The sequence below is a fragment of the Sminthopsis crassicaudata genome, chromosome 6 (assembly GCF_048593235.1).
Source record: "Sminthopsis crassicaudata isolate SCR6 chromosome 6, ASM4859323v1, whole genome shotgun sequence".
NCBI classification, from domain to species: Eukaryota; Metazoa; Chordata; class Mammalia; order Dasyuromorphia; family Dasyuridae; genus Sminthopsis; species Sminthopsis crassicaudata.
In genome coordinates, this window is record NC_133622.1 from 224,237,298 (window position 1) to 224,263,468 (window position 26,171).

A 26,171-nucleotide genomic window follows, 5' to 3' on the forward strand; every position below is an offset into this window, starting at 1 on the left:
GATATGCATACATATTTATACAATTATTGCTGCACAAGAAAAACCAAATAAAATAGGGGAAAATGAGAAAGAAAATAAAATGCAAGCAAACAACAACAAAAAGAAAATGTTATGGTCCACCCTCAGTTCCCACAGTCCTCTCTCATGATGTAGATGCCTCTCATCATCACAAGATCATTGGACCTGTGGATCTATAATGTCATAGGACTATTTTTTTGTTGTTGTTCAATCATTGAAGTCAAGTCCAACTCTCTATGACCCCTTTGGGGTTTTCTTGGCTAAGATATTGGAATGGCTTGCTATTTCCTTCTCTAGATTATTTTACAGATGAGGAAACTGAGGGATTAAGTAACTTTTTGAGGGTCACATAGCTAATATATGTCTGAGGCCAGATTTTCACTGAGGAAGATGCATCTTCTTGACTTCAGACCCACCACTTTATCCACTAGTTGCCCTCATAGGATTATAGATCCTGACAAAGTTGGAAGATATCTCAGAAGCTTACAGGTAACTCCCAGGGAAAGATCTTTACTCCTATATAGAGGATCAGCCGTTCTGCAGTTCACAGTCTCAGAAAGGTTATTACCTCACACACAACCTAGGATTATTGGAGTTTTTTGGTTTGTTTTTAGTTAAATGATCATTTTTCTGTTAATTGAAAGGCTTCTCCTCTTAGGAAATCCTCGAGGGCAGCATGGTAGCCTCATTTACTGTATTTGCTAAAATAATAACTGCCTATTTCTCTCCTTCAAGAGTACTAACACCAAATCTATGAAAGCCCTCTTACAAGATTAATGATAATAACAAAAACTGCCATTTAGGATTTAGCACTTTAGGAATTACCAGGTATTTCCCCATGTCACCTCTAGAGGAGGGAAATCCATTGGGATTCTCCCCATCTTAAAGATGAGAAAATTCTTCTTAAGAACTTATTTTGTCTTTAAGTTCCTACTGGTGACCTTTACTTTAAGTTTATTTAAATCAATCTGATGATCAAAAAGCACTGCCTTCTATGTATCAGGTACTAAGGAGACAATGGCAAAAATGAAGATCTCTGAATTCAAATATCTTAAATTCTACAATATCTTGTGAAACAGATCAGTTGTAGAAACAGAAAATAGATAAGTATATATATATATTTATTAATGTTTACTTATAATATATAAATATAAATCATATATTTATGTAATTATATATATATATTTAAAGTTATAAATATGTTATACATTCATTTATTAAGTGCCACTATGTGCAAAACACTATGTTAGATGTTGGGGATATGAAGATAAAAAATAAACTGTTCTTGCCCTCCCAGGACTTGTATTCTCTCAAGGGAAATTTATGAAATACGTATAAAACAAATAACAGCATAATTTTTTGAGGGGAGGTATAAGAATGTCAATTAATCAATTAGTTAACAAATGTTTGTTTATTAAGTACTTACTATATGCTAAGGATTGTGATAAAGCTTGGAGATAGAAAAATAAAATTGAAATAAATCCTACCCTCATGGAGTTTACAATCTAATAGTTGTCATGGTAAATGAATTTAATTAGAAGGTCAGTCACTTCAGGCCTCCTCTGGAAAATGGGAAGGAAAACTCCAAACAAGGAGAAAGAGAAGTGAGTTTTAAAATACTGGTCTTTCCAACTATGATACTGAAGATTGATGATTAAGAATGCTACTTAACCTCCTGATGGAGAAGTGATGGACTCAAAATGCAGAATGAGATTTTTGGGTGTGGACCATATGGGTATTTTTTCCCTTTGACTATTAGTTGTTAGAAGCATTTTCTTTGTCCTTAAAATGGGAGAGGCTGATGAGAGAGAAGAAAAGGGAAAGAGGAATAAGAATCTCACCTTCCCTCTCCAAAAGAAAAGAGAACAGAAACAAGGCCAGAAAGTGTACATAAATAGGAAAGCTTTGAAAATTATCTAGTGAATTTATAGCATAATTATAAAAAAGCACTCTATGTAATAGAAATTTTAGGTTTCAGCTACAATCCTTTCCTGTTAGAGAAGAATATTGAGAAGTTTGTTTCATTTGGAATTTGTTAGATCAGAGTAAAACAAATACATAAAAGGAAAATGAACAAAAATAATCTTTGATGTCTCTATAGCACTATGCTGTGAAGTCCCAGGTTTTGTTGCCAGGACACTGAGAAATGTTCAAGATGTCAACTAAACCCACAAAAACTTGTTGATTCTTGGCACTGAAAGGAACCAAAATTAGGCATGAAATAATCAGATACCAAAAGCCAGAAGAAAAAAATCCATGTGGATCTAAACTCCATTAACAGCTTCAAATAAGTACATGACTCCTTACATTTTCAAGCTCTTGTCAAGTCTTTAGATGGTCTGAGAATTCTGAGCTAATGTGATGTTCTTGTTCTTCAGTATTCTTGGATCTTCCCATGTGATACAGTGGAAATTTAGTAGGAATCTCTGACTCTATTTGAATCACCACTTCAGTTTTAATTTAACCTATGAATTATACTCATTTTCACTATATATTTCTGTCCCTATGAAAAAATTTTGGCAAAATATTCTGTTTCTTAATATGTTTGTTGCTGTGTGCATGTATTTGTGGTATGGCATGTTTTTCTATGAGTATTTGGGAGGTAGAGAGTCCTGGGAACTAAGTGATGACAATGGACTTTACATATCTATGGTAAAAGGACAAAACCAGACAACTTCTTTTTTGGGGAAGTTTCTTAGTTATATTTCTGTTTTCTTCTGTAAAACAGGAATGGACTAATTAGATGATTTCTAAGATCTCTTCCATTTCTAAGATCCCAACTGAAGTGGAGAAGAAAGGGCAGGTGGATTGGAAAGTCCAGGTTAAGAATTATATTGGGAAGGGTAGGGAGATCATCAAATTCTAGGGGGAAAGAGTAAGGAATGATGAAAACAATGTCTTAGTTTATATTTAAAAATGGGACTAGCTCTTGATTAATTTCAATAAAATTGACCATTTACATTGTTCTCCTTTCTCACAGCCCCACTGGACAAGGAGGATTGCTCATCTGTCACAGATATACCAAGTATATTTGAAGGCCAAATCACTATAGGTATCTTTTTCTTCTAATTTTTATTGTATGTTCTTATCACAAGAGGAGTGGGGATCAAAAGTGCTGCCTGTTTTCAGTTCTGTGTCAAAATAACAGGGCCAGTTCAGAGGCAATGGTTCATTGTGCTCACACTATCATTTTTGTCTCTCTATATGGGATTTTGGAGTGACCTAATTTGTTTTACTTGGAGAAGGAACCTATTAGAATCCCCACCAGAACTTTATGTGAGGGTTGGGAAACCAACTCTGGTTTTTGATCTTTGGGATTTGAATTCATGTCTTGCTGATTTTGAGGTTGACTGACAAGTTGCTCTGTATAAACATGGGGATAAATAGACATATGTATGTATATATGTATGCAATATACTATATACATATATGTATAGTGCATATATGTCTATGGATCCATCCATATACACATGTGGATAATATGTATTTATAGATATTCCCAATCAATGTATATTCAAAAGCATGTTAACACACATATTACATACCTACATATATACATATATATGTATACATATTTTTTTTTGAGGCAATCAGGATTAAGTGACTTGTCCAGGGTCACACAGTTAGAAAGTGTTAAGTGTCTGAGACCAGATTTGAACTCAGGTCCTCCTGACTTCAGGGCTGGTGCTCTATCCACTGTGCCACCTAGCTGCCCCTATACATATATATTTGTAAAATTCATACTGTATGTATATATATATATATATATATATATATATATACACACACACACACACACACATATATATATATATATATATATATATATACAGGCATATATTTACATTCAGATTTATGTAGATGCAACATTTCACAATAGAAGAGGAAGGAATAGTTTTCAATTTTAGTTCTGATCTTTACTAGTCATGTGAACAAATAACATTAACCTGTGTGTTTTGAAAGCAACTTCATGGATGTTTTTATTACTTCCAAAATGGATCACAATCTTTTTTGCTGGAGGGAATTCATATGTAGGGAGTTCTCTGTCCTGACAACATCATAGTCATTGTAGATGTTTAGATGCACACCTGAATAAATCTTTATGTGTACATAAATATAAATATGCATATTATGTATCTATATACAAACAGACACATAGTATCTTTAGGGTCTAAACAGCTACTTTTCTACTACCAGATGAACATTTAGGTTTGATTCCTAGTCTCAGAGTGAATATAGCCCCTCTGCAGTGTCTGTATTTGATAAGATGCCTTTACTACTTAAAACTTTTCCCCAAACTTGCATAATCAATGGGGTGAATTCCATGCCATAATGGTACCTTCCCTCTCCTTCAGGCATTGTAAACCCCGATGGAACTCGCTATACCAAGAAAGGAGAATATCGGACAAATCCTGAAGATATCAACCCCAGCTACAATCCAGATGATGATGGGAGCAGTGGATCTGCGGGTGAGAGGAGCACCATGGGAGGATCCACCATCATTCAGACTACATATGATGATGTAACACCTACTGCCTCCAAAGACCCCAGATTTGAAGACCATGAAACCTTTCCTTCAATCACCAGTAAGGATATTATATTTCCCTTTTCACTAGTTAGAAAACCCCCAATTTTACTAGTTTCTGGGTAGTTCCTCCAATCCTTCTTGAACCAGGGCACATCATTAGGAAAGACAGAGCATCTTTGATATAATCTTCTTTAGCCAAGATATAATTTAGATATACATCCTAGCTTTCGGAATTTGAGTTTTGTAAATAAGAAACACAGCATGTGAAGCAAAAAGGAAACATAGAAACTCCAAAACCCAGTAACACATGAGCAGATATTCACAGTTGCTCTCTACTTTCTCCCACTTTCCTTCCTTCAATGACCAAAATAACATATCACAGAATTTCAGAATCGGAAGTGGTCATTTACATGTTGTATTTGTTTAATAGAAATAAGTGCCTTAAAGGCATCTTGTAATTCATGCCAGCCAGAGCCAATATATAGCTGATTGTTAACATTGAGTTGATAATTAATAAGTGTAGATTGGGTTGTATTAAACTGAATGTAGTCCAAACCAGTTAAAAAAGAATTTCCTTTATAATATCTCTGGCAAATGGTTATCCAGCTTATGGTAGAAGACTTCTCATGATGGAAGACCTTCTTTCCTTTGGGAAGGCAAGAATTACAATGTGAGGAAACAGTTGCTTTGTACAGTTTTGGCACATGACTTCCTACTCTTTAGCTCTGGTTATTTTTCCCATGGCCTGATAGGAAAAGTCACAGTAGGAGTTGTTTCCTTGCTGTTTTACAGAATTATTAATGACCATCTCCAAGGAAATAATTGAGAATATGGACCACAAGTCACACAGGTGCTAGTGGGAACAGGTTGCTCTGGGCAGAGGATACCTATGAGGTCAAGCTACCAAGGAGAGTTGTTAGGTGTACTGTTCTTTTTATACTCTCTCTTAAGTGTTCTAAAATGGATAAAAGGAAGAGGAGGAGGAGAAAATCAATTAATATTTATATAGTAATTCAAGGTTTTCAAAGCACTTTATAAATAGTATTCTTTTTTATTCTCACAACGACCCTGGAAAGTAGTTGCTATTAAATTAAACTTATCATTTATTATTAGGTAAAAGAATAGCAGGTAAGATGGTGACTAAATTTTAAGGATATAAATTAACATTTATATAGTAATTCAAGGTTTGCAAAGCACTTTACAAATAGTATTCCTTTTTACTCTCACAACGACCCTGGAAAGTAGTTGCTATTAAATTAAACTTATCATTTATTATTAGGTAAAAGAATAGCAGGTAAGATGGTGACTAAATTTTAAGGATATAAATTAACATTTATATAGTAATTCAAGGTTTGCAAAGCACTTTACAAATAGTATTCCTTTTTATTCTCACAACGACCCTGGAAAGTAGTTGCTATTAAATTAAACTTATCATTTATTATTAGGTAAAAGAATAGCAGGTAAGATGGTAACTAAAATTTAAGGATATAAATTAACATTTATATAGTAATTCAAGGTTTGCAAAGCACTTTACAAATAGTATTCCTTTTTACTCTCACAACGACCCTGGAAAGTAGTTGCTATTAAATTAAACTTATCATTTATTATTAGGTAAAAGAATAGCAGGTAAGATGGTGACTAAATTTTAAGGATATAAATTAACATTTATATAGTAATTCAAGGTTTGCAAAGCACTTTACAAATAGTATTCCTTTTTACTCTCACAACGACCCTGGAAAGTAGTTGCTATTAAATTAAACTTATCATTTATTATTAAGTGAAAGAATAGCAGGTAAGATGGTAACTAAAATTTAAGAACCAGTTCTCCTGGTTTTCCCTGCTTTCCTGAATGCAGAAGAGAGCAATTAGAATGGGGAAGCTTGTTGAAAGTGACGTGGAAGAACTGACTGAAGAAACTAGGAAATTTCATATGGAGACAATTTAGGAAAGATATGGCAGAAAGTATTTAAGAGGTTGCCTTGTGAAAGGATTAAGCTTGTCTGCTTCGCCACAGAGAGCAGGAAAAGGAGCAGTAGAAAGTTAGAATGAGGTAGGGGGAACTTGCTAACCATTCATGAAAGTCTACTCACCAAAAGTCTTAAAGTAGAAACGGATGACCACTTATGAGGGATACTATAGAAGCTTTACATGTTTATGTAGAGGTTGGCTCAGCTGACCCCAGAACTCGCTTACTTCCAAGTCTCAGATTTTGTGAATTAGAGATAAGGTAATCCAGTTCATCAGCACACTACTTAAGGAAACTTAAGTGACCATAGTGTATTGAGATCCAAAATACTTGAAAAGCCAGGGTCAGCTGGATTTATTTACTCATGATAATAATATTTTATAAGAAAGGACCTGCTTCAGCAACACTTTAGTTAAACTGATTATTAATAACAAACTCTCTAGGATGGAGAGGATGTCTTAAAATAAAATGGTCTGCCTGCTGTTTTTGCCTGCATGGGGCAGGATGTGGGGACAGGCTTCTATACTGATTTTAGTTGCTTATATTACTATCTGATGCTGCAAGAGAAAAGATAAATGGATTCCATCTTGGGTTTTTTTTTCTTCTCTTGGTGCTTTGTGTTGGTTGGGAAATGTTCATCCCTTTCTTTTGTTTTCTTTCCTTCTTCTCATTTGATTATTTGGGAATCATGATTACTGATTGGTTGAGATATTTTCTTAACAAGGACTTATTCAATCTTAAGGGTATCTTTCCTTGGGCATTAAGTAGTGGGGTTTTCCTTCTTTACTTATACACTCTCTTGTTGAATGCCAATAGGCAGGAGGGGTTTGAGAGCTGAGAGTTGGGCCATATTCTCCAAAGAGGATGATAAAGACTCAATGGTATATGTATTTCTGGGGCAAAGGCCTTTTTTACTTTCTTTGACTCTAACAAATCAGACAGTAGCAATACACTGCCTTTGCATTCATACTTGTCTTATGAATGAATTTCTGGGGTTAAAATATGGTTCTGTCCAAACTTAGGATATGGGCTACTTTTTCGTTGAGAGAAATGCCCCATCCCAGTGATGATGGCCAAAATGTTCCAACTCTTCCATGTTTCCCAGTATGCTTTATGCTTTTGGAAAATTTACTTCCACGTTTCCCAGTAGGGTTCAGCCTTCTTGAAAATTCATGCTTCTTTAGTTCCAATCCAAAGGACAATAAATCTACATAGAACTTTACTCCTGGCAAAAGAAACTAGCAAATCTGTAATGGGAAGCTTATAATTTTTAAGACTTTCAATTTCTTACTCATTTGGAGATCTCAATTCATTAATATCATGGAATTTAGGGATGGAAATGGACCTTAATGATAATTTCATTTTACAGATGAAAAAACTGAAGCAGAGATATAGCAGAGAAAGAAAGCAGAGGATATGACTAAATCCACATAGATCATGAGTAGCAAATCAATCAATCCATGAGTGCATATTTAAGAGACATTGTGCTAGATAATAGAAGAAGGAGGAGGAAGAAGAGGAGGAGGAAAAGGAGAAAAAGGAGGAAGAAGAGAACAACACTCTGGTTTTGTGTTGTAAACTTTAGTATCAATATCAGGATTAGAACACAGATCCTCTGAACTCAAATCCCCTGTGGGTTTGAATCCTTCTCTTTCTAACACAGGGTCTCATTATATTTTTCCAGCTCTTGAAAGGATAAGTGACCTCAGTCTCAAACACACAGAACTGGACTACTGTAAACGTGTTTTCCTAACATACGACAATCCTGGTAAAATATTTACTGTAGGAAGTAGGCCAAAATAAAGGCCAACCAATAAGACACGCTTAATGGTAAACATTGGTCTATAGCGTAATGAAGGAGAGTCAGCACACTTTATTACCCAACCCCAGCCACAAAGGGATGATTTGGCTTCCCAAATCAGGCTTTTTTTTTATCATTGAGAGAAAAGCAGAAGGGCAGAGGTTTAGAGAAACAGAGAAAGCTGGTTAGAAACAAATGAATTGTCACAAAAATGAAACAGCATAAATTATCTTTAAAATCTCTCAAATGTAGGGAAACTTTAAGCAGGATTCATTGATCTTCCTGTAAATAGGTCAGCTGAACGATGAATCAGTAGCTGAAGGTTAGAGAGGTGAATTGCTAAAACAGGAAAGAACCTGGAACCTGGAGATGCAAAAAAAGGCATAAACAAGAACCTGCCTTTGAGAAGCTCATAAACTAATGGGTCAAAATATGTAAACACGTGTCCAAACTAGTACATACAGGAAAAATTGGAGGTAATTAATGGAGGAGAGCTATGAGAATTCAGATGGAGATGAGAACAAAGCTAGAAAGATTTCTTCACTAGCTCTAGTAAAAATTGAAAAAAATCCTACTTTTTGTATCAGTGTGGAGGTTTTCAGAATAATTTCTCTTAGGGCCTGGACAAAAAGTCACACAGTTTGGCTAGGTAGTGCAGTGGATAGAGCATTGGGCTTGGAGTCAGGATGATCTGATTTCAAATCTTGCCTCAGGCACTTATTAGCTATGTGACCCTAGGCAAGTCATATTATCACTAGCTGCCTTGGCAGCAATAATAATAGTACCTACCTCTTAGGGTTGGTATTAAGATAAAATAAGAAAATATACATAAATAAAATACTTGGCCAATTTAAAGTGCTATAAAATGACAGTCATTATTGTCATTATTAAAGTCTATGGTTTACAAAACGCTTTTCCTTTCTTGTTGCTTTTGACTATCACAACAAACAACACAATTGTCCATATTTCCATAAAAGAGGAAACTGAAGTTCAGAGTGGCAAGATGATTTAACCAAAAACTGAACTGTTAGCAAATCTGATCATCTGATCCCAAATCCAGCGCCCTTTCTACAACAGCCCAGATACCTCTCCTCGCTTGCTTTTGTTTTGGTTTATTCTTGATGTATTTTTGGGAGAGGGCCATGATGATCTGACAGTGGATAATAACAGTGGTTGTAGGTGATGGATTTGAGAGATGCTAAATTTGCTTCAACAGCAGAATCTTGAAGGTTATCATGCACATTCTATTTTTTCTTGATCATCATTTTTGCTCCATGGCACAAATGAACTTGGCAACTGGAGTTTTTCCTATCTAAATGTTAATTCTTTTTTATATTATTTCTGAAATCTTCTCTCTGACTGACCTGGGTTTCTATCCCTATAACTGCTCCAGCTCCCTATCATACTCCTTTCCTATTGAACTCAATGGCAAGCTGAAAAAGCCCAAACTCTTCTCTAGCTTGAACACAGATTTTCAGATTTCTATGATTTTAGTAACTACATTCACAACTCTAAAAGGCCAGACCATTGCTTGTGAAGGGAACATTTTGAATTTGCTTCATTCTAAACACACTTATTGGTGATAAATGCTCAAGCTATATTTAGAAGATGAAGAAAGTGATATTATCAATCACTGAAGAAGGCTTTCCATGAGTTTGATAATCACTTCTTAATAGAACGTATGTCCCATTAGAACACAGTGATAAGGATGAAAGGATAAGTGTGAACAAACTCTAAACAAATACAAGGATATCCTAGCTTCAACCTTCTTGATAGCCAATGAGAATACTCACCTGAGTCATAAAATGCTAGTAACAGCACCTCCAGGCTCAAGTTTAGGGTAGAAAAAAGAAAGATGCAAACCTATATCTAATACTCACATTGAAGAAAAGTGAATTCTAGTGAACTGTCAATTTTGAAGTCAGTGAATCATGACTGATTTGTTGATCGCCATCATTTCCACTACACAGCACCAAATAAAGGAGCCAAGGAAATCCAGTTCTGCTGTAGATCAACGGATTGATTCTATCTTGAATTCTTGGCAAGGGGATATTAATTTGTTTCGGCCAATTTCTACTCTAAGATGTTCATTTGGGAGGAAAAATAACATCTGATTACTGTCAATGAAGAGTTTGCCTTTCTGTCATTATTAAAAAGTATAGGAAGTTTCCAAGAGGTCGTCGATGGGGCTTCCATCGTGATAGAGAAGCAGGCTTTTTTTTTTTTTTTTTTTTTTTTTTTTTTTTTTTTTTTTAGAGAATGAATATTATGTAGGGAAAGAACTTTATCCCTGGGATGAAGATCCTACTAAATAACTTTTCTGTGATTGATTTACCACCCTTGTGCACTTAGAGACTCATTCCATTCCTGAAACAACAGCTCAGGAGCAGCATAATTGGATATGGTCGTGGTTTGTTCATTCACCTCCTAAGACTGAGTATCTTACAACAGCCAAGCCAGGTAACAAGTCATGTGTGATTTTATCAGCTGGTCTTATGGAAAGTTAGTCAGATCAGAGAAAAGAGATACCCATTGTCTATGCCTAACCTTCCAATTAATGCTCTTCAACTTTCCTGGTGAGAAAAGGGCTTGGTCCCTTTCTCATATGGCAACCCTCAATTCTTACTAATGGAGATGATTATTATAAGTTTACCTAGAGTTTTTTTTCCCTTGAGAAGGAGGCCGTTTTCATTCAGAAATTTATGCCTTTCAAATAAAAGATGTTATATTTGATTATATCCATTAAATGTAATTCTGAAATATTTTTCATATGCTTTCTTCCAACCAAGTTAGATTCATGAAACTGGTAGAAAATGATTTGTTCTCTTATGAGTGACTGGATTTATTAAATCATCTTTATATCCCTACTGAAGAAAAATAAGTTTAGGGTCTTTATTTGGGAAGATAAATGGAAGGTAGCAAAACGAGGGATTAGGAATAACTTAGTTTAGTCCATTTCATTAAAGGAAGCATCATTTGTCTGTGTAGTATTAGCAGAGAGGTAGCAAGAGAGAGGGGATGTGGTGTAAAAATCATGATTTGTGAAAAAATGTTTATAAAGATGGTCTTTAAGGGCAAAAAAATGTGCACAGCAAACTTGCTTTCTGGTTTGCTTCTTCATTGGGTCTTTCTAGGGTTATTTGGTAATTAATTCAGAAAATAATCATCCTTTGGGATTTTAAGTACTTTATGATTATTTGAGCTTTTCTGTTGGGTTTTGCTCTTATTGTGTCTTCTGATGGTCTGGTTCTTTGGGGGTAAATCTACTATCAAAATGGCTTAAAAAAAAGACGATCTCTGTCACTTCTTAATCGATGATCCAGGATCCTTTTCATTCTGGTCTTGTCAGTGGGCTAGTCGTGTCTTTAACTTTTGCTTAGCATCCCTTCTTGGTATTCTCCTCCTTGAAATAAAAGTCCTAGTAACTCACCATACAGTCATAGTGCTTACTTAAAAGTGGTTGTATATAATGTTAGGGAATTTTGAGTCTATCATGGTGGTTTTTCAGCATCTTCTATTTCTATCCATCTTTGTCTTCCTGAAATTCTGTGTTTGGGTTATCTGGCTGCAAATGTTAGCTAAATCTCAATTTCTAGAAGGATGTCTTTGACTATCAGATGACATTGGATGGTTTGAAATCCAATGATGATAATGCAAAATAATATATGGGTTTCTGGGCTTTCCTTTCTTTTCTCTCCGTTTATAAAAAGTATAAATTATCATATTGAATCATTAAAAGAAGAAAAGTATACACACAAAAAAATCTGTTCTCTGGGAAGCAGCAAGTAATACTTTCACCATTGATTCAACCACCCTTATAACAGCGTTGACCAGCTCTAGTGGTACAATCCATGAGACAACAGCAAAGAAACAAGAAGACTCTGACTGGTTTTCACAGTGGTTCTGGCCTTCCCAACGTGAGAGGCAGCAGCACACAACCACAAGGACAGCTGGTAATGGGCTCTGACTACCTCTCTTCATACACTTTCTTACAAATTGCCATTGGTTCTCTTTGGCCTTTTGGGGATGTTGACAAAAACCATTCTCCTTTTGGGTCTCAAGAGTATTTAAAAAGCTGAAGAACAAATCACTGGATTACCAATGGGGAGTGGGGAAGATCAAGATATCCTGAGGAAGGCTTTGTAATATTGTAAGTAGAGTTAGGTTTTGTCTCATTTCTTCCAAAAAAACTAATGTAGTATGAAAGGAAGCTCTAATAGAAGGTAATTGTTCAGACTGATAAAAGAAATCTTTCTTAAAAATTGATGTGATTTTTAAAATTGCTTTTTTTATTTCTCTAAAACATCCTTTGCAGGACTATGAAATATTAAAACAATAAGTTGTTCAGGTTTCCTTTAAGACATATTTTTTAGGAAATTTGAAGGGAGTAGAATCCTTAATCCCTAATCAAGTTGCAAACTTGACCCCAAAAAAGAATTGAACAAATTCTTTCTCAGTCAATGAATAATAAATATAATTATGCTCACAATTAGCATTTACTTGAACCAACATATATATGGACAAGCTGATGAGATCAAAGCTAAATTTCCAAAGTTGCTTTCATATGGCATGATGATTTTTAATAATATAAGAATCTCACAGGGAATATTAGGTATGGCTTGATGGTGCTTCCCCAAAGATTTTTGAGCAAGTTACTTTCAGTCACAGAATTAAAATATGTTTTTAATTTATATTTTTGGAACAACAATTCTTGAAACTTTTTCCAATATAATTGGAAAGACTTTCTTGGTTCTAAACATGTTGCTTTCTTTGACTTTTGGGAGGTCAGTCTTATCACAGGGATAGATAATAATATGAAGTTCTAAAATAAATGAAGCCTCTCCCCCCCCCGATATATATCCATGTATTGAAAGCCAGAATACTTTCCAGAAAATAGCTGGCAGTCTATCATTCAACATGTAGGGAATTTATTTCTGGGGAAGGAAATTATTCCAAAAGTCACATAGAAGTGATTTGGAAAATTGAGTCTTTTCTTTCTATGAAGCTGAATTGTGTCTCTCCTTAATCCCCAATAAATTAAAACCACCACTGATAGATATTGCATGATATAATCCAAATAAGCTTCTCTCACACTAAGAATGATAAATATTCATTATCTTAATCAATTCTGAGTTCTAGATGAACTTTTTGATTTTGTACATCTCTCTATAGGAGTCACCTTAATCAAATTGGGGAGTGTTTATTTCAGATAATAATGTTATGAATATACATGTACATTGTATATATATGTATATCTATAATTAAATCTATATAACTGTTTATACATCTCTATATATCTATATATACACATATATACATATATGTTTATATATATTCATGTCCATTTCTATATCTGTCTATATCCATCTAACCATCTATCGTTCTACCGTTCCATCTATCCATTCATCCATCCCTCTTTTGCTTGTCTTGTTTTCTTTCTTCCTCCCTCCCTCCCTCTTTCCCTTTCTTCCTTCCCTCCCTTCCTTATTCCCTCCCTTCTTCCCTCCCTCCCCCCTCTTCCTTCCTTCCTTCCTCCCTCCCTCCCTCCCTCCCTCCCTCCCTCCCTCCCTCCCTCTCTCTCTCTCTCTCTCTCTCTCTCTCTCTCTCTCTCTCTCTCTCTCTCTCTCTCTCTCTCTCTCTCTCTCTTTCTTTCTTTCTTTCTTTCTTTCTTTCTTTCTTTCTTTCTTTCCTCCTTCTTTCTTCCTTCCTTCCTTCTTTCCTTCCTTCCTTCCTTGAAAGAATCCCTATCTGAAATACACAATGGTGTTAATCAATTGACTTCCTGGTTCTTTGAATCCCTTTGCTTGGTGACTTTTTATCCAAATGAACACGTGTAAGAAAAGGAAGAGTTTGCAGCATTACCAATTATTTTGTGTCCTATAAAGAGAAGAAGTAGGATCATGATACTCTGTGAATTCATGATGTGTATTTGAAGCCATAGCTTTTCTGAAGTTGAGTTGGAAAATTAATAGACAGACATGAAGCTTTTCTGTTAATTTTCCAACACATTGGCATAAATGTGTTTGTATGCCCTAAGCAGCAAGAAATCTATTAAAAAATCTCAGTTTGAACTAATATCTTATTTCTTGATTTTTGGGAATATTTGTAGTATGACTTATTTTTCCCTTTTGTTGTCTTGTTTACAGAATATTGTTCTTAATAACAGAGTTGTTTAAATTCATTTTGGGACCAGAATTTAGATATCTTGGCTAATGTGTCTGGACTTATTGCTTTCTTGTGATATCAGGCAATTGATTCACTCAATTGTGCTTGATTTTCCTCTTCTGTCAAATGGGGTTGCCTAGGTTTTTGCTCAGTCAATAACAACAAGTCATCACAACAGGTATCGACTCAACTTCTACTCCAGCAGACCTGGAACCAAATGAGGAAAATGAAGAAGAAACAGGAAAATTCCCCAGTTATTCTGGATCAGGCATTGATGATGATGAAGATTTTATCAGTACCAGTAAGAATAATAATCAATTACAGTAGAATCATTTTCTGGCAATAAAACTATAGGCACCCAATGGGCCAGGCCTTGGGAAAGATTGAATATGATCCAGGACTGTAGTTTCACAACACAATCCTTCTTATAAGTTGGTGAATATATATAGAGCAAGAATTAGTATAATTTTGATAACAACCAAATTTTATTTATTTATTTTTTTGGGAAAAAATGGAAAAAAAGGATCCTCCTTTAAAAAACTTCCATGCTTCACAATTTCTTTAACTCTCTTTAATTTTGGTTCCTATGTCAAAAGCTGGGTAAGAATACCCCCACCTGACCCCCAAATCTTTAATATCATTGGGAGTAAAAAGAATTAGTTCTTATAAATGTGATTTACAATCTTCAAAGTATCTTTTTAAAATTAATTGATAATAGTAAAAAGTTCCAAAGTTTTCTTAACATATAAAAAAGAGATGATAACATTTTCAATTTGTTGGAGTAATTTATTGAGTTTGAAAAAAATTAGTGCTAAAAAGGATTGTGAAGCATTTGTGGGTGGCTCTCTTCTAAAATACACTGATACTGATCATATCTCGATTTTCCCTCATGTATATATATATGTATATTATATGTCAATGCTGATGTTTCTTTGGAGAAATAGTATTGTATTTGGTGGATACCTAACTGTGCGGTGAGCTGGTGTGGTGGTGGTTTTCTCATGTCTCTTTTCTATTGCTCTTTTCATTGGCTCTGGCTGGCTTGATCTTGGTGTGTTTTGTATATTATCAGAAGATTGTGTATTTGGCAGACAGAAAATAATTTGGAGCTATTTGAGATAGAGTTTCTTTTGTGTCATCATCAGTAGGAAAAATCTTGCTCCACTGCTATTCTTGATTCATTCAAATGATCATTTCAAGTGACCATTGTAATTTTTGTCATAGTTGGTACAACCTTCTGAGCAAAAAAAAATACAAGATACTTACCACTGCTCTAGATTCTTGGTCCTTTTGGTTATGGCATCTTGTGGGTTACTTTTGTCAACCTTGGTGAAGGACTGATATTTTCTGGTGTTCTTGCTACTGTTGCTGCTTTGGCCAGAGTACTTGGGATGCTTTTTCCATGAAGATCTCATGTCCTGAAGACCCAGGCAATGAGACAAGATGGCAGATTTAGTGAGATCCTTGGCAATGCTATTGAACCAAACCAAAGGCCTTCTCCGCTTTTCTTCCTCCTCTTCTCCAACTCCAACCAGATGTATATGTTTATACATCTTTTGGCTTATCATGTGTATAAAATAAAGAGAAAAGTTAATTTAAATCTGTCAGGGGAAGCTTAGCAAGCAGTATTTTCATAATTTCTTCAACCGTCATTATGACAGCTTTAGCTACAACACGTGCTACAAGTCAAGAAACAACCCAAGGCTGGCAACACTGGGCGCATGGTCATCCAAATCCAGAAGAACAACCTCAAACAACAACAAAAGTGACTGGTAATGGTTTATACATATTCAATTAAATGTCCTTGACTCAGAGATGCTAATGCAGCTGCTGTAACCTGAAGGAGAGAGTAGAAAGTTGGGATAATCTTTAGTCAAATGACCTTAGTGAGTTTCATAACTCTCTTTGCAACAATCATTGAGATATTTGAGTAATCATAAAATCTCTTATTCCCAGATTTAATGGGATTGTCCAATAAAAGTGAATGACTTTTAAGTGGCTTATTTTATACTCCATTAACAATGAGTAATATTTGCATATCTTCATTAAAGTCTTCCCCCAATGCTTCATTATGGACATGGATGTGACCCTGAATTTTGAAAGCCTATGTCAATGGAGAGAAAGATTTGGAATGTCCAACCAAGTTGAAAATGCTTTGACAGTGAATTTATATGTCCCATGTGAGGATAACTTAGTCAAGGTTGGAGAGGCTAATACTAGTATGGCCTTGGAGTGATTGATTTTTCTGACTCAGTTAACTAACAAATGCCCTCTGTTAAGGTACAGAAGAGATGTGATATGTGTCAGGAGAAGAGAAATGTGTATGATGAGATATATTGATGAATAATGGATATCTGGATATTGAAATATATATTTTCTGAACAGTTAGTTTAGTGAACTAATTCAGGCATCATTTCCCCTGTGACATATTGGCAGTAGTCACTGGAGACTCATTTGTGATAGATTCATTTGGGATAAATTGACTTCCTCCTGAAAGAAGAAACTTCAAAGTATCTTCTCTGAGAAAATTATTATAATGGGTGAACAGGGCACAGTATTTTGCAAGAAAATGATGTCAAGCATTTGGCCAAGCAAGAGTGTATTTATAATCATCATCTATAATCATCAGCTGTTGTGGACATTGACAGAAGCGATGATAGGGCTCATGGTGAAAATTCAACCCAAGAATCACAGCATCCTCTTATTCATGGTGGGAACCATGAAGATTATGATGGACATCAATCTTCAAGTACAAGTAAGGAAGCTAACTTTCAACACTTTTGATTTAAAGATGAACTGGTAGAAAGATCACCAATCAACAACATAACTGGATATGTACAGAAGGAAATTTTGGAGGAGAAGTCCACCAAATAATTTCCTTTCATACACTAATTTATACTGGGAATGGTATTGATTAAACACTTTATAATTAGAATTTTCTAAAGTGTCATCTTATTGGGTTGCAAAAATGTCCAAAAATGTCCAAGATAGTGGTCTGGATGTGGTATTCTATTCAAATTTTTTAATGGAATTATTGTCTTCAAATCTTTCTTAGTTTTGAGCAAATGACACTGATACTACATCTTTGGAAAGAAAGCTGGATGAATATCCCTTTCTTTTGCCATCCTTGTTTCCAACAAAAGCTTGTGTTTCCATCTTTTGTTTCTTTCTTTCCATTGTGTGAAAAATGGATAACAAAGCCTCTTCTCTATTCTTTGGTGCACTAGATGGTTTGAGGGAGTTGGCCAAATTTTATCCTTTTTTCCATTCAACTGCTTTATTCTTTCTTATAACATTTGTCAACCCCCAAAGTGACCTGCTTTTTCTTCTTTGGTTCAAATGCCTTGTGTATCTTCCCTTAAAACCTCATATCCTGACTTCTAAAATGCATGATTAGATAATTTTAGATATGTTTCTGAAATATTAGGTTTTTAGAAAATAGGATGTATTTTAATGTCATCTTCCATTGTTACTATCTATATATCATGCTTAGTGAAAATAACTGGCTTATGTGGAATAAAAACCAAACCAAACCAAAAAACCCATAAAATAAAAAGATAAACAATAAAAAGATATACTTCTGTTATTAATGAGAGTATTAGATAGTAATATTCTCATTTTCTTTAGTTATGATTCTAGTAGCTTTAGACATCCTTAGTAGTACAATTCAAAAACAACTATCTTAAAGCAAAGATAGTCTGGACATAAGTTTCCTGAGAGAATTCTCAGTCATCAAAAGAAGAAGCTCTTGCAACAATTGAGGTACTGTGTAATACTCATGGATTTTTCTTAGTGAACATCCTCAGTGTGTTGATATCATAGTTATTTTCTAGGTGGATTCAACCCATGTATTGAGATGTTCTAAGTAAGGGAAGCAGAGAAGACATCAAGATCAAGTTCTATGCTGTTTTCCCTTTGAGTGAGTCATAAAAATCATGGGAAAAATATATAAAAATTAGAAAGCAAAACTGTGAGGTGAAAATTAATACCAAAAAAGGGAAGATAATTTAGTTTTCATCCAATTGAATTCCATGATTTCTCCAAATCATTATCATTGTGGCAGATTTGGTTAAAGATGTGAAAAGGATACATATAAGTTGGAATCAATCTGTTAATTCATCCACATTGGGCAGGCTAGCACTTATTACTGCAGAAATTAACTTGAAAGTGCTATTATGCAATATGAATTACTATTTTTATGGAAATTTGGGGGTGAGCTTCATTAAATAAGCATGTCAAATAGAGAATTGTATCCAATGCATGTATGGCACATAGGGCACTCACTGAACAAATAGTAGTTTTGGATTGGTATAAGAATTCACAAGTGTTATGAAGAGAGGACCAGGTGAGGTGTAAAGGAGACAGGAAGAGAATTGGGCTGCCATTAACTCACTGTCTGACGTATGATCCACTTTTGTTTTTTGAAACTGACTAAGTTGGATTAGGTCATTTCTAAGGCTCTTTCCAACTCCTCCATTCTCTGTCTCTGATTTTCTTTGGACCATTGATATTCTTTCTGGATGGCCACAACTACAGAGATGTGGACACACAACAAATGGCTTGTTTCCTTTTTAATTTCTCTGTTCATGTGACAACAATTTACTGTTGTTCTCATTTCTTTGGTCAAAATTCTGAAAAAGGTTTTTTAAAGAAAATCTAAAATCTCAAACATAAATGAAATAAAATTAGAAAGATGCTAAGATGAGAAGTTCAGTCATTAGCTTTGAGGAACTAGAAAATGCTTGTCTCCTTTTCTTTACTCCCTCTCTAGCATCTGTCCTTGGTACAACCCTGGGGACATAACAAAGTACCTTCATGGTATATGGTGGGGGGCTATGAGCTGATAATGCTTTCACTGTTGATTCAACCATCATTCTCACAGCCTTGGACATACCTACCAGTACAACTCAAGAAACAACAACCCATCAGCAAGGAAGGGGGTGGTTTTGGTGGCATCTGCAGCCAACAAAAGAAGATGCTAAGACAACAGCAGAGACAACGGGTAATGGATCATGGATCCTTTAGGAAGTCATCTTGATTAGAAACTTCCTTTATTGATAAAGCATTAAGGACACTGATCAAAGGCCAGTCTCTAAGCAAGTGCCATAAGATATCAAAATTACTTTATGTGAATGATGACAGTACTCAGGCTACTGCTTCAAACAACTGTCACATGTGAATAGCAGTAAATCATGTGACAAAAGGCTCCTTGAGTTTTACTAAAATACAATGGAGTTTAGTGGTTAGAGGATCAATGCTTTGGATTTTAATCGCTAATGCCATGTATTGGTTGTGTGACAATGGACAAGTCATTTAATGTTTCTGTGTCTTGGGAAATGCTCTAAAACAATGCCAAAGTGTTGCTAATCTATGTCAAGAAAGGAGTTTCCACATTAGAAATACTCCACATTTAAAAAAAAATACAAATCTCCTCTTTCTCTCAAAAAGAAAGAAAAAAAGAAGGGAAGGGAGAGAGGAAGAAGGAGGAGAGAGAGGAGAGAGAGTGAAATAGATTCAGGGTAAATGAAGGAAAGAGGAAGAAAGAAAAGAAAGAAGAAAGAATGAGAGGAAGGAAGGGAGGAAGAGGAAAAAATAAAGAGTGGGAGAGGGAGAAAGGAAGGAGAAAAGGCATGCAGGAAGGAAAGAAAGAAGGAAGAGAGAGAAAGAAAAAAGAAAGGAGGAAGGAAAGAAAGGAAGGAAAGTGGTGAGAGAAACAGAGATAGAGAGAGAGACAGGTAGAGAAAGGGGGGAGGGGATAGATGGAGATGGAAACAGATGGACAGAGAGACAGAGAGAATTAAGATTTCAGCAGAAAGTCAGTATGGCAGGGTTTAGCAAAAAAAAAAAAAAAAAGTCTCAGTAGTCCTAGTCTCAAATTACTTTAACTCCCTAATCCCCGGTTTTCCTATCTGGAAAAAAAATGGAAGAGAGAATGGATTGGATGTTTTCTAAGATGCCTTCCATCTCTAGCATTCTGCAATTCCAATATTATTCTTGTTTGTCAATGTACAAAGTGGGAGAGTCCCTTGTATTTCTCCATTTCACTCTCATTCTTTCTTTTTTTTGAGATTTATGGAAATTTGTAAAAGGAATTTGTGTTCCAACCTTTCAGTGATTCCATATGCTTCTAGGAAGGCTGTGGGAAATATGAGGATTAGTTAAGGGCACCATGTGTCCTGTGTAAAGAAACAGAGCCTAAAGTTTAGGACAAGATACCTTTCTTTAGAAACATTAGTTTCCTTGATGCCTTTTGGCCCTTTGGTCATGTCCGCTGTCTCCTTGACTTCATCTTGAACTTTGGATGTTTCTCTTGGGTGGAGGAAATACCTCTTCTATCCTCTTGGACTGGTTAGCAGGAGGAAAATCTCATCGTTCTCATGGTGGTTTCTTTAACTTTGCTTAGCCTTCTTTCTGTGTAAAAGAAAGATGCTAATGTTTCCTGATGTGTAAAGAACTCAGATATTCTTCATTTGCATCGGTGACATGGCAGAGCATTCTTGTTTCCATGGTTTACAGTATGGAGCTGACCTTTTCTTCACTTGCATTTTGCCTTCCAAATGCATAGCATTCTTGGCAAAATGGTATAGTTGATGTCTGTGTACTCAGTGTTGTTGATGTGGCAGAATATTTTCCAATAACTTTTTAATGTCTGTTTTCCTTGGCTCCTGATGGATTGGTGAAGTGCATGGTATCTTGGGTTTTCCAAAGACAAAATGGACATCTTTCTTGCTCGGATGTCCCTTCTGCCATCGATATGAATGTCAGAAGCAGTGCTTTTTAACAAGTGCTCTGTAGACTTCAGGGATGACTAGATGTCCGTTCATGCTCATCACATCAAGATGCTTTCCAACCCTTTGCCAACTCCCTTCTCTGACACTCAGTGTACTTCCAGTACATCTGGAAAGATGATGCTGCACCCTCTCGAAATACAAATGTATTCCTTTGTCTCTCCCTTTAGGATACTGGAGCTATATGGCATGGGAGAATACTTAGCTTTTTAAACTGTTGTGCTGTCTATTCTTTGCTCCATTTCTTGAACTCCAGAACAAATAATTCATAAACAGATGACAAAAATGAGCATGAATGAGCTCCCCAAACGGAATCCAAACTTTTTCTTGTCTGCCATCTCTTCTCAACTTACCACCATCTATACCAAGTATAGATGATCAGCACAAGGAAAATTATAAAAATATGATGCTTAACACATTACCAATTGTTAACTTAAAAACAACAACAACTATTGTTTAACCACATCATTATTAACATCTGCAGCTCAGGACACATATTCCAGGCAGGAAACAACATTCCAGAGGCAAGATGATTCCTGGATAGGCTACCTTGATCCAATTTCCCATCCAATGGAACACTACAATCCAACAGGAAGGAACATGGGTAATGACTCCCAAGAATATTTTTTGTAGCATACTCAAAGACACTATATGGCCTCACTACTTCTCTGTGTGTATTATTTCTTTTAAGGTTTTTTTAAATGTTAATCACCTTTATTAAGTTTTCTTTAATACATTTCTATCTTGCATCTCACAGACAATGTAAATGCATGACACAAGAATAGACTTTTTTTACACAAACATAAGATGATGATACGCTTTCCTATTTTTGTAATCATTAATTACTTCTCATCTCATGACAGATGGAAAACATACTGAAGCATCTACCCATGACCCAATGGGACATGGTACCTCTTTTTTCTCAGACTTAAATGAGGAACTGTCCCCCATTTCATCTTCTACCCCTCTGAGTACTGTGACATCTGGAGTTACCGAAGTTATCTTTCCAGGAGGTTTTGATTCTGGAAATGAAAATTTCCAAACAGGTAATTAGGCCATTACCAGCAATATGGGAACGAAAACGATCAGTTTGCAGCAAGCGTGTTCCAAATTGACAAGAGCACAGTAGCCCAATACTAAGAAGGAAATCATTATTTTTGAAGACAGATATGTATGTCAATACATATATATATATATATATATATATGTATATACAGAATACACATATACACACAGACATATAAAGAATATATATACACAGAACCTGGAATACATTGAAATAGATTCTAAGATAAGATGTATCCTAGTAGTGAATAATGGTAGATTCTAAATCTATTCTATCCTCAAACCTTTAATCAAGCCCCAACTCTCAACACTTAGAGCAAATGACAATTTCCTCTTCATTGAGTAGACTGATGACATCTGATGGGGTTCCTCCAACTATTTTTCATTTCTCCACACTATAGTACTACCTTTTCTGCCCACTTCCAAAAGAAATACTTTATACTCAATTCTAAGAATAGTTTCTCTAGCTGTACTTTCTATCCCATCCCTTAGAGATCTTGTTGCTGCAAATCCTCTTTATCCCATGAATCTTCAGTCATAACCTTTCCACTAGCTCCTTCTCCATTTTCTGACTGACATACTCATATCTCTCCAGTTCTAAGAAAAATTCCTTCCTTTGACTTCTGTCTATCTATCTATCTGTCCTTGCTTTCCTGCCAGACTTCTCTATCAAGATGTCAGCTACTAGGCATAGAATCCCCAGTTCCTCAAATACTAGCTGTGAAACTTGGGCAAGTCACTTTAGATGTCTGCCTGTTATTCATCTGCAAAATGGGGATAATAATAGCACCTACCTCCCAGTGTTATTGTGAGGGATAAAATAACATTTTATTGATAAATTCCCAAAATATTTTGAAAACTTTTCTAGAAATGCTAGATATTATTATAACCATAAGTAGTAACAATTATAAGGTGAAACATACTGCACACCAGAAAAATAGGAATAATTTTCTTTAAGCTATTATATAATTTTCCATTTGGATTTCCTAATTTTTGTACACTCCAATATAACTAACAAATTATATCAGAGGAACAATGTTGGCTTCTATCTCCCAAGTACTAGTGATAGTGGTGAAATTAGATTTGGGATGACAGAAACTAGGTTCAGATCCCAACTCTGACCTTTACAAGTTATATAACTTTGTGTAAGGCGCTGTAATTGTCTTGGACTTAGTTTCTTTATCTGTAAAACCAGAGGGTTTCCCTAGAAGTTTCCTTAAGATCTTTTTTAGTTATATGATTATGATTCTCTGATTGACTTTTATAAGAGGAAGAGTTGCCCAGTAGATATGATCAATGTGTTCTTAATTCTTGAAGTGTGGTAAAAAACAAGATTTGATGAGAGAACCTGGATTTGAATTTGTTACTTACTACCTGTGAAATTTAAGCAAGTAATATTTTTTCTCTGTTTTTTTTTTCCTTTAAAATGCATGGGTTGAATTAAATACTTCTAAAGTTCCTTAGAGTTCTAAATCCTTCAAGAGAGTAATTTGTTTAGACTCTAGTCTCTGATAAAAACCTAAGCTTCCCTTTGGTAGAACTTCCTTTCTTGATTTTTGGTTGTTGAATTAGGATAAATTGAGCTTTCTTGAAGCCACATTTATGGGCTATGGGGGAGATTTTGAGTTTTTTCCTTAAGTTTTATGTAAATTACTTTAATGCAGAAGATAGTAGGCAACCTCCATGATCATATTTAGATCAATTTGTAAATGACTAACTTCTAAATTCAGAAAAAGTGGTAATTTATAACTTAGCTGAGTTGTGAATCACAGAATCTCACAATTAGCCAGGACACAAAGAACAAAAAGATCTAATGACACTTTCCATGAGATCTGATTCAAGTATTTAACTTCTCTGACCTTCATCTTCTTCATCAGTAAAATGAGGGGGTGGGACCATATGACCTCTAAAGTCCATTTCAACTACAAAATGATGATCCAGTGATCCTATGGCCTTTTTTTTTTTTAATATCCCCAACAAAGTTTCTATCTGAAAACCTTCCCTTGTAACAACCTGAAATCCATCTTTCTATTACTTCTATATGTCTCCTACTTCTGTCTTTTTTCATAAGCAGATCCATTTTACCTTCATAGGATAGGTTTTTAGATTATTGACATTTATCATGTCCTCCTCTCTAGCTCCTCTCCTCCAGATTATCTATTCTCAGTTTCTTAAAATGAGTTTCATACAGCCAACATAGGTGTTGATGGCATTTGTGGACTGATATTGCTCCCTTCAAGACTCATTCTATGCTTCCCATATGAAATATATTGCACTGTTCTCTCAGATTTTGTCACAGGTTCTCAATTGTTTTTGAAGTCTTGGTGAATCTCATTCCCCTGGGGTGCCTATGATCATTTATACAGTCCTATTTCTTTCATAAGCTGCTGAGTACCTTTTATGTACACACTTAGAACAATCGGAAAAAAAGCTATATAAAAGGATGCATTAATATATTTATATAGAAAAACAAAAATGGATCTGAGGAACAAAAGGTTTGGAAAGAAATGTTCAGGAAATAGATCGTTAATGCTTAATTAACCTCTCCAGATACAGCACCTCACCACTCAACTGCAGATCCACAGGAAGGATGGACAGAAGACAATGGTATCACAGATCACCCTCCAATGGTCACCCGTAAGGATAACAGCTTTCAATTCCCTTTTCTCCCAGCAGCAAATCTTCCTGCTTTAGCTCTTGTTCAGACTATGCTTGGTGTTGGATCATGGTGGAGGAACAGAACAAGCAAACAAACTTACTTCTGGGGCAGGGATTCCATTTTGCATGCTGTTGACCTGAATTTGGTGGGTGCTTCAGCGGTCTACTTTGCTTCTGGTAGACTAGGTTCAATCCTCTGATGGTTTTTCTATCATATTCTGTATGCTCTAGAATCAATGACTTCGTGTGAATAATTTCATTGCATGCTTTATTTCTCTAAGGAATGAATTTTCTAAAAAGAAACCTGATTCAACTATGAGAATGGTTTTCAAATATTTTCACTTGGGTTTCCCCATTTTCTTTTGGGTCCAGACTTGTGAATTAATCTATGTTGAGAACTCTTGGTATTATGGAGAAGAGGCAGGTATTGATGCTTTTTTTTGGAGGAAAGGGGAGCAGGTAATTTTAATTTAGAAGAAGCTGGTAGATAATCATGGGGGTTGTAAAAATCAACCCAGTGACCATAAGAGGAAGATTATCAAGTGTTATTTGAGGCCTAAAAGTCAATGTAATGGAGATAAATAAAATCTAAGGAAAGTAAACAAACATGAAAATCAGTAAGTATAAGGATGTACACAAAGTAAATGAGAAGCAATTTTTAAAGGCATTGGTAGCTAGAGGGAATGGGAAAGTTCTCTCATAGAAGGTAGGATTTGACCTGAGACTGGCAGGAAGCCAGAGAAGCCAAGTACTTTGCTAAGTACTGTGAATATAAGGACAATAAACAAAGGAAAAAACCTTCCCTTCCCTTCCCTTCCTTTCTTAAGGAGCTTAAATTCTATTGAAGGTTGAGGGGGAAAGGAACATACTACCTTTTCACAGATTATGATTATTTAAGGAAAGAATGGGCACTAACCCAAACAGTCCACATCCAGAGATAAGATTTGAGAATCAACTGGCAACTGCGTGGTGGAATGGGGTTGGTGATAGTGGAGGGAGGGTTCTGAACCACGTGTTCCTCTGAATTAAATCCACCTGAAGCTCCCAGAAGCTGGTTATTCTTGCTGGTCCTCTTCCTCTCTTGTGGTTATTCAGCATCAATGACTGTTATGGTGGCGTTTGTGTCCGTTACAGTCATGCTTCCTGAATAGCAGCAAGACCTTGATTGTTGGCTATAACTGT

The 26,171-nt window shown here is 35.4% G+C and overlaps 1 protein-coding gene across 33 annotated transcripts in view; it reads left to right on the forward strand.

Moving 5' to 3' along the window:
• CD44 (CD44 molecule (IN blood group)) overlaps positions 1–26,171 on the forward strand; it is an 88,520-nt gene that overhangs the window by 42,568 nt on the left and 19,781 nt on the right. For 8 of the 33 annotated variants that reach the window (XM_074273185.1, XM_074273177.1, XM_074273178.1 and 5 more), the window contains exons 4-14: positions 2,999–3,070; positions 4,374–4,604; positions 10,666–10,773; positions 12,138–12,266; positions 14,657–14,779; positions 16,140–16,250; positions 17,108–17,233; positions 19,361–19,480; positions 21,751–21,870; positions 22,130–22,312; positions 24,882–24,968. In XM_074273185.1, the coding sequence (XP_074129286.1) occupies positions 2,999–3,070; positions 4,374–4,604; positions 10,666–10,773; positions 12,138–12,266; positions 14,657–14,779; positions 16,140–16,250; positions 17,108–17,233; positions 19,361–19,480; positions 21,751–21,870; positions 22,130–22,312; positions 24,882–24,968 (1,410 nt within the window). The remainder of the gene's footprint in view (positions 1–2,998; positions 3,071–4,373; positions 4,605–10,665; positions 10,774–12,137; positions 12,267–14,656; positions 14,780–16,139; positions 16,251–17,107; positions 17,234–19,360; positions 19,481–21,750; positions 21,871–22,129; positions 22,313–24,881; positions 24,969–26,171) is intronic. The other 25 variants (XM_074273194.1, XM_074273196.1, XM_074273205.1 and 22 more) reach the window with 14 other exon arrangements.